Genomic DNA, 10170 nt, shown 5'->3' with positions numbered 1-10170 from the left:
TCCATAAATAGAAAGCGATAGGCTGAAGGAAAGTAACTTGCATTATATTGCAACTACGAGAAAGAGAGAGAGAGAGAGAGATATCACCTCGATGGAAGCAAGAGAGAGAGGGGGGCGGGGGGAGAGAGAGAGAGAGGGCGAGAGTTTAACGTCCACTTGACACAAACTAGGTAATTTCGGGACTAACATATGGTTCACTTCAGGGGTAGAGTAGAGTGGAACGATACCTGTCCAGTCCCATGGGCTTTCAACAGTTTCCTATCATTGATAAACACCCCAACGTTCAAGCTTAATGCACAATAAATATGTACTCAGATAATTTAACATTTAATTAAAGATGCATTATGTAAGATTTAGATTAACAGCTAGCTGTTCTTGTTATAATAGTTCCTAAATAGATGAATCAAAATTGATATATTGAAAATTTAATTCAAATTACTTTATTCTGAGCAGTGTTATCACTGTTTGAAGTTTCGACATAGATTGTTTATTATTGTAGCAACAGTAGGCGTACCTATTTTTTTTTTATTAGGTACAAATTTGAATATTTTGTTGACACATGATTTTTAATTGTGGTCTGAAACCGCCTACTTAAATAATGGTAAGAGTTATGCCCCTTTATTTTCGGTAAAAATGTCCGACAAGAAAATTTTGGAATCCCATCACTGCCCACAAGTTTAACAAAATATGTTGCTCGATTACTTCCTTTATGTAAATTAATTTGCAAGGTTGACATATCTCCGGGCATATTTGATTGCCAAGAATCTAACCCTATATTCTCTACCCAGATTCAGGTCACAAACAATCTGACAGACATGCTTTCATAAATTCTTAAAAAAACAAAACAGACTTCATATATATACTTTGAATTAGCCGAAATCCAGCCATTTTATTAACGTTATTTCATGTAATAGACACAATGGATGCTAGCAAGAAATAGTTTATCCTACGTTTTTATTTATATAAAACTCTTTACTTATATCACATGACTGACTACATTATATAATAATATATATATACACACAAATAATCTTAGTCACATGGAATGCAGGAAATAAGCTGAAGAAAAGAACTGGAAGAACATGACTGTACAATAATTTACAAGATATATAGAGATTATCCAGTCTTTAATATTTATATACATTTTGGTATAATTGCTTTACCTTTATTGTGTGAAAAAGAAAACGGAAAAAGTCCTTTTTTTTTTTATAAACTTTTCCGTTGAAGCAAGTGATGAACTACTTTGATTGATATAATATATATATTACGTATGTATAAAAATACATTTTATTCTTCTAATTTACGTAGATATAAAAATCTAATTTATTTCATTTAATATAACACGTCATATTATTTATAATACAACTAGTAGAATATAACAACTCAGTGACTATTACACATATCTAATAACACAACGAACACAAAATATTGTACAAAAATACAAATTTCTTTAACCAGTATGACAATATCGAATTCAGCCATTTCATTTTATTTATTTACATAAGTCTCCATATTTCATTTTACTGACTGATATAATAGCCTGTTCAATTTATTTTATCACAATGACGGCATGAAATGTAAGTAGCACTTTTTTGGTATTATTTGGAATATTGCCCACTATACAAATAACTACATTTAGCTAATATTTCTATGGACTAACTTAAATGCAATTTCACTGGAACCACAGTTTCAATATTTTTAGGTTCAGATTTAGGGGGCTCTATTACTACAAGCTTATCCTTCAACAGACTGACATAATAATAAGGTATTTCATTTTAAAGATACATTATGTAAGATTTAGATAAAGATCTGACCATTCTTGCTATAATGGATAATGTAAAATGAAAATATTGAAAATTTCATTCAAATTACTTCATTCTGAGCTAAGTTATCACTGTTTGTAGTTTTGACAAGACGTGTGCATAGTGGTAAGCAGGGCACTGGTATATTCAAGACTTAGCCTCGCTTTCACATTTTTAAATTAAATTCTTAAATGGGAAACCATTCTGATCTAGTTAAAATCTTGAGTATCCGATGCCATCGAGAGTTGATTATGGTCTTGTTTTGTTAATAAATGTCTAATTAACATTTTATATAATATTTCAGGCCTAAAGAAAGACCTACAATGGGCAGATTTAGCTCTTGCATAATGTATGTTTAAATATATTTCCAAAACAGCAGATCAATCTGTTTTCTTCACATATACGATGTTTGATCATTGTTGACAAGTTAAAGGCTGAATATTTTAAATTTTGCATACAACACTTTAAATTTCAAAAAATATTCAGATCTGATTTTAAGTGTCTAATACACAAATCAATCATTTTCTTCTTTGTAAACTGCTAGAAAATTCCAAGGGCAATATTCATATTTATGTGGATGGTGACAAAATAATAAACGATAAATATCTACTAATCGTAAACCTAGATCTAGGGTTGGGCGATAATGAAAAAAAAATATTGTGATAATAATTTATCAAATATCACGATAACCTATATTATCGTGATAATTTATACAAGTGTCTTAAGTAGTCAAATTTTGAATACTTGGGCAGAAAATTGAGATGTAGGGTTGGGTGATAATATCGCGATAATAATTTATCAAATATCAAGATAATTGATAATATCGTAATAATTTATACAAGTGTCTTAAGTACTCAAAGTTTGAATACTTGGGCAGAAAATCGTTGCTTGATGTCAAATTATTGTTGCTAAGGTCGGTAGACGCCATGATGGAATTTACCCTATACAAGCTGATGAAATTAATTCTATCAATAGGTGATGAAAATCATATGTATTATTATCAATATTGGAACACAATAATTATCATATTGCGATAATTTTGGTTATCACGATACACCTGTTTTTCGATATATTTAAACGAGTCCGATATGATAAAATCATGATATACCGAAAAACAGGTATATATCCCCCAACACTACCTAGATCCGCACCTCTATACATATAGGCTATTAACAACCAATCAGATGTTATATTACTATGAAAATCCATTATTAAAGGATTCAAGTCTCTCGTGATATATAAATCAGTTAATATAGCTATCACTTGTATTACTTTCAAACATATAAATTCTAGTAATATCAACCCAAAAAATTGATTTTTAGAACACTTTTAACTCACACTACAACCACAGACACAGCACATACCTATCTCCTTATACGGAGCAGCTTTTTAGTTTTATTAATGAGATTGTCGATAAAACACCTCCAATTGATGAGCACTTTTATATTTTCAATTTCACTATTATTGTGAGGTATATATTTAGCACAAATATGGTCATTCAAAGTCATATGACACATCACATGATATCAGCACCAATCAGCAATGTACGTGAAATCGTTAAATAATGTTTGATCGTTAGCAGTAAGCCCTCTACGATCTTTAGGTGGCGTTAACACAGGTCTCTCCGCGGTAAATTCTTCATCAAAATTACTCACATCCTCAGAATTTTTCTGAAAATATAAAATGAGAAAATTCTAAATATTTTTTTCAATAATCACCAGATGAAATTGGTCCAGCATGATACCATTTTAAAAGAAATCAATATTCTCCAATGGCTTGATTAATGATTTACGAACTTACCACAGTAGGAACAAAAGGTGGCTTCACTTTTTTCATAAGTAAGTCATCCCATTTCAAATTCTGAAAGAGAGATAAGCATATGATTATGTTCAGAAGATTTCAGCAGTTTATTTAAGGCTTTTTTTTCGACTTGCCAAATCGATTTGAATTTAGTGGAGATGTCATGTGACAGTATAGTCAATTTCAAAGTACTTTGGCGAGTTCGTTAAATGCTCCGATTTGCTGTAAACAATTGTTGTGGCTGGACACAGTTGAAAAAAACGCGTGATCACCCGATCAAATCGCACCCTGAAGTGATTTGGCGATTTGATGTAATCGCTTCGGAAATCGGTGTCGATAAATTCGTTGATTAGGGTAACCAATTTGAATTAGATGGACGTAAAAGATGAAAATTTGATTGAATGCAAATCACTTTGGCTAATCAGTGGTCGATAAAAACGCCTTATGTGTGTGCAACACCTGTAAACTGACTTACAGTTTCAAGAAACCAAATCATTACCACTGTTATTTTTGATGTATGAGTGTCTATGGTGCTGGTCCAAGGTTCATTCAAGGCGGGAGCTACGGTGGGTAAGATGCTGGCTCGCTTGTCAGTGGTGCAGGACGGAGGGCCTGTTGAGGACAGCTTTCTAGTCATTTGGATGGGACAAAAAAACGATATAAGAGTAGGCGATAGTACCGATGCCCGGGCTAAATTTCCCTCATGGCACACAGTATGGTGTATGCCTGTCTTCATTAGCTAAGTCAGAGCAGAACAGTAGGATGTTAAACCCCACTTCATTTCATTAAGTTCAAGGTGTTGCCTAAAAAATTTCCTCAGAGTTTTCCAGCCCAAGAAGGAAAATTCCCTATTCATTTGGATGGGAAGAAAAAGTGAGACCCTCTAATAATAATTGTTCTTATAGCACAGTGCATCCTGTGTGTCCGTCAGTTAGACGTTAAACCCCTTATTTTATATCCTAAGTACTATCTGATAAGCTAAGGATTAAATAACGAGACATTCTACGGAAAATTTGGAAGTTATTTTCTGAATAATTCAAATATTTACCCTAAAAAAGGCTTGTTTTTTGACATCTTCAGCATCTCTTTCACTAGAACCCAATCTTCTATCTGGATTCCTTCTCAATAACTGCAAAACAAATTATATCAATTCTAAATATGTCCATTTAAATAGTGTCATCTATTGTATCAACACTTACCTTCATCCAGGGTTTCATGTAAACCAAAACCATGAAAGGAGGAAATAGTTTGAATTTCTGTAAGACAGGGCATAAGATGGACTTTCTCATGGTTGGAGTCGGACAGGAATAAACAAGGGGAGTACACACTAACATGTAATCAGTTTATTAACTGTAAGTGTAAGGAGCTAAAAAATCTTCTGGATTGTCAACAACAGAGCTCTTAATCAGCTGGTTATAGCTGTCTACAGCATTTGATGGTTAAAATGGTACTTTTAATCCTTCAAGAACTTGAAGCTGATGGCAATTGAAACAATACCCTCAGTTCCCAGGAAAATGTAGCTTAGAAAATATATTATAAGATCAAATTTGAGTGGAGTGTGATTTTTTTTATTTTTTATAAAGTGTACTAGCTTCACTACACAAAACGTAGCACAAAGTAGGACCACTGCTAATTTAACATGGGGAGAGAGAGAAAAGTGGTTTAACGTCCACTTGACAAAAACAAGGTATTTTGGTACTAAGACATGGTTCAATTTTATTTCAATAATTTGCTTGCATGCAGGGGTATTTAGCAGTGGAACGAAGCCGGAGGACTCGGAGAAAACCCTTGAGGTTTGACAGGCAATATAACTCGGAAGGGAAAGCTTGCCTTTGACTGGGGAAAGATTGACCACTTAACACCCCTGCTTCACCTCAACATTTAGTTCTTGTATTAAACCATCATTCATCCACTTGAACTTACCCGTCTCATGATAGCTATGGCTTCTGTTGATAGAAAACGTGGATATCGTACTTCTTCATTAACAATACTATCAAATACTTCTTCTTCATCATCACCAGGAAATGGACTCTATAATATCAAAATAATCTTATAATACAATACCCACATAGTAAATAATAAGTTGATTTATTATAATCTTATAATACAATACCCACATAGTAAATACTATCTTAGGGTTTAATGTCCACTCGACACAAACTAGGTCCTTTCGGAACTAACATATGGTTCAATTTTATTTCAATAATTTGCTTGTCAGTGGGGGGGGTCTTTAGCAGTGGGAAGAAACTGGAGGAAACCCATGAGGTTGGACAGGCTACCTTACACTCCTTGTCACGTACAACCCAGGAATCGAAACCATGTCAGTTGGCTCAATGACAGACCTTATATTACAGCGCGCACATGCTAACTAACCATTCAGCCACACACCCCTCCCCCGCAACACACATAATAGGACAAAGATGTTTATATTTGCTTGAGTTACTTCCCTTTTCTATCAACAGACCCAGAAATTTTTTTTAACATGTCATAATTATTTTTAATTTCTCTTTAAATAAATGCAGGTCAGAGAAATATGATATTATTTATAAATGGCCTAAAGTTGGTCAAATCTGCAACAATGGAATAAATTTTGGTTTTAAATTAGCTCCACTAACAATGCTTCTTGAAACGTGTGAGGTATATATTTCTGTTCTGGTCTTACATAGAAGATCAAGTACCTAGACACAGCTGAGATTTTGTTATTAACACTGAGACAAATAAATCTGAACCATGCTTTGATCTTTTTTTAGATCAAAGGAATTACATATATATATTGTCTGACAAATAAATAATTAAACAAGATTTGATATCTTCAGTCACTATCTCATCTTATTAAATCTCTATAAAAAAACAGACAGTCTTTGATCTTGTTCCAATAAAATCTCAAGTAGTTATCAATCAGTTCTTATGAAATGAAATGGGGTTTAACGTCCTACTGTTTTGCTCCGAACTGGGCTAATGAAGACGGGCATACACCATACAGTGTGCTATGAGGTAAATTTTGCCCGGACAGCGGCACTGCGACCTACTCTTATACCGAATTCCAACTGTCAAGGGATCTTTTACGTGCACGCCAATGTGTACACGGGACCTCGGTTTCGTCTCATCCGAATGACTAGACAGCTGTCCTTGTCAGGCCCTCCGTCCTGCATCACTGACAAGGGGGAATCACGCCGGAAAATCTGGATGAACTTTCTCGGCCAATGCAGGGATCGAACACCAGCGTCTTACCCACTTAGCCACCTTGATCCCCCCAGTTCTTATGAAGACTAAAACACAGATACTATTTCGTTTCGCTTTTTATAGTTCAAAATTTTGTTTTACTTCTCTTCACAACACTATGATCTGGAAGAGTTTGTATATAACAGGCTGATGTGAGGGATTAGCCAATGAAACAGTGTGTTGCAGCGAGCTCCTGTGAGTATCCTACTAGAAAAATCAATGCTGATTGGTTAATCAAATGTCTGACGTAATAGATCAAAAGCCGCTCTTATGACCCCTGGCGCGACATCAGACTACAACCGGTCAGATCTTACAAGTAGAGGCCATCGAAAGTATAAGATGTTTCCAGTCCTTGACAAAGTGAAACCAAGGCTGAAAAATCTAAGGAACTTTACCAACAACGAGAACAGCCCCCAGTTAGTGAACCAGCGCCATAGTCACTGCAGCTCCAAAATTCATAAATGTGGAATCAAATAATACATTTTACATTGGACTTACTTCTCCTACTAACATCTCATAGATAAGAACACCCAGTCCCCACCAATCTACAGAGCGTGTATAAGATGTTTCCGTCAAGACTTCAGGAGCAAGAAATTCAGGAGTACCACAAAACGTACTGGTTCGATCACCGAACCCCATACTCTCTTTACATAAACCAAAATCAGCAATTTTTAAATAGCCTTCAACATCCAGCAGTAAGTTATCCAGTTTTAAATCTCTGAAAAGATAACACAATCGTAATATAATATCCCTAAATTGCATTGCAATAACCATTTTAAGTCATCAGTGGAATTGGTCCAAAACACAAAATAGGTCATTTCGAGACTAACATATTTTTCAATTTTATTTCAATAATTTGCTTGCGCATAGGGATCTTTAGCAGTGGGAGGAAACCTGAGGACCCAGGGAAAACCCACGAGGTGGACAGGCAACCCTACTCCTTGTCACGTACAACCAGGGAATCGAAACCACACCAGTTGACTCAATGACAGACCTTATGATACTGCATGCATATGCTAACCATTCAGCCTTCCAATCCCCCTTTTACCGTGAAATGATGTCATTTTATTGAAACATTTGTAATGCACACTATCCCTAAATTACATTCCAAAAATCATTTCTAAAGTCATTACTGGACTTGGTCCAAAATATTTTTTTTACACTAATTATTACTTTTCTTATTTCACACATTGAAATGATGTCATTCATATATATAGTAGTTTGGCACATTCCCGCATTATGTGTACTACAGACTATCCCAAAATTAAATTCACATGTACATATTTTTAGACTCATTGCTGAAACTTTACAAACAAAATACAAATCATTTAATGCAAGTCTCAGAACAAGATTATTGAAGAATATGTCTACAAAATTAAATTTTATGTACACATTTTTAGAGTCTTCCTAAAATTAATACATGGTTACTATCAAAATTTAATCATAGTTATTGTACAATATGTCAACAATATTTTCTGAAGATCCAAACTCCAGCCCTGTTTGCTGTGGTATGCTAAGCAGGGTATGGCAGGAGAGAGATAAATGGGGTTAAAGGTCTATGTGACACAAACTAGATCATTTTGTTACTAACATATGGTTCAATTTACTTGCAAAAAGGGGTCTTAAGCAGTGGGAGGAAACTGAAGGACCCAGAGAAAACCCTACCCCTTGTCACGTACAACCGGGGAATCGAAACGACACCAGTTGACTCAATGACAAATCTTATGATACAGCGCGCACGCACTAACCATTCGGCCAGCCAACCCCCAAGGGCATGACAGTTGTTGTTATTAGGGGATAAGTGATATCGCACACAATCCTTTATATTAGTAAATTCAGTGCTGAGGTCTTTTCTGCGGGATGGCGGCCCTTTGTCCAAGCCACATACACTCACATTGGCAAACTCCAAGCGAGGCATTCTAGATCACCACAACCCCTGACAGTGGTCAATAGATCCTAATATCTAACACATTAACTGAAGACTGGGAGAGAGAGACTATAGACTCTGTTTACCTGTATACAATATTATGCTCATGTAAGTACTGTAGGCCTAACACCACACAACCAGCATAAAATACTGTTCTTTGTTCAGAAAATACATCGTTATGTATGTGCATCATTAAATCACCACCACACGCATACTCCATCACAAAACATACATGTTCCTGTAATATACAAATATAACATACTCCATCACAAAACATACATGGGGTTTAACGTCCACTCGATACAAGTGCTGGGAGTCGGACAGAAATAAAGAGAGAGAAATGGGGTTTAACGGCCATTTGACACAAACTATGTCATTTTGGGACTAACATATGGTTCAATTTTATTTCAATAATTTGCTTGAGCGTAGGGGTCTTTAGCGGTGGGAGGAAACCGGAGAAAACCTACGAGGTTGAACAGGTGACCCTACTCCTTGTCACGTACAACTGGGGAATCAATTCAAAATGAAATGAGCTTTGATGCCCTACTGTTCTGCTCCGACTGGGATAATGAAGATGGGCATACGCCATACAGTGTGCTATGAGGGAAATTTTGCAGACAGTGGCGCTAAGGCCTACTCTTATATCAATTCCAACTGCAAAGGGATCTTTTACATGCACTCCAATGTATACACAGGACCTTGTTTTTTTGTCCCATCCAAACAACTAGATGACTGTTCTTGTCAGGTCCTTTGAAATATTTAAATAAACCATCTTATATCAATTCTCTTTAATGTTTTGAAGGGTTAAGGAAACCCCGGGGGGTTGGGGGGAAACAATTTGAAATAACTAGAATTCACAAATCACACTTACATATTGCCTCCAGTTCGACTTTAACGATTTACTTCTTTTCAAAATTTACTTTAAAACTTGAGTTTGTTAGGAAACCGATATCCCTCCCCCCTTTAATGGAAACATTGACATAGTAATAAAGATTTGGGAGAGAAAATGTTCAACTTACAGGAGTTTGATAACAGGAAAATAAATTGACTAAGAAGGGATGTCGCATAGAATTGATTACTTCAAATATACGTTTTTCAGACATCAAACTCTCGACTTCATCTCGGGCTATAATATCAGCTTTTTTTAATGCCTTTATAGCGAAACATTCATGAGTTTTTCTATATTCTGCTAATAACACCTGAAACAACCAACATATCATTTTAATTTTCTTTAATCCAATAGTTATGAAAGTTGACACTCTAAAAGGAATATCAAGGTTAGGTCAAGGTCACAAGATGTAAATGGATCAATTTAGTTATATATTCACAGGTTTTCGTGTATTCGATCTTGCTATGAGATTTTGAATCATTCCTTGCTATAAAAGTTCTTATTCATCCCATTTTGTTAAGCATTTTCTG

At 35.1% G+C, this 10170-nt stretch overlaps 1 protein-coding gene across 2 annotated transcripts in view; it reads right to left on the bottom strand.

Moving 5' to 3' along the window:
- Positions 1 to 858: 858 nt before the first annotated feature.
- Positions 859 to 10170, bottom strand: part of LOC126822210 (serine/threonine-protein kinase N2) — a 43545-nt gene continuing 34233 nt past the window's right edge. For both annotated transcript variants that reach the window (XM_050550958.2, XM_050550966.2), the window contains exons 15-21: positions 9771 to 9950; positions 8838 to 8989; positions 7323 to 7542; positions 5526 to 5633; positions 4651 to 4731; positions 3603 to 3662; positions 859 to 3472 (exon numbers count right to left, since the gene is read on the bottom strand). In XM_050550958.2, the coding sequence (XP_050406915.1) occupies positions 3329 to 3472; positions 3603 to 3662; positions 4651 to 4731; positions 5526 to 5633; positions 7323 to 7542; positions 8838 to 8989; positions 9771 to 9950 (945 nt within the window). In that variant the 3' untranslated portion in view covers positions 859 to 3328. The remainder of the gene's footprint in view (positions 3473 to 3602; positions 3663 to 4650; positions 4732 to 5525; positions 5634 to 7322; positions 7543 to 8837; positions 8990 to 9770; positions 9951 to 10170) is intronic.

Source organism: Patella vulgata, chromosome 1 (assembly GCF_932274485.2).
Source record: "Patella vulgata chromosome 1, xgPatVulg1.2, whole genome shotgun sequence".
Lineage (NCBI taxonomy): Eukaryota > Metazoa > Mollusca > Gastropoda > Patellidae > Patella > Patella vulgata.
The sequence above is the reverse complement of the archived record's forward strand: the minus strand, read 5'-3'. Positions and strand labels throughout refer to the sequence as shown.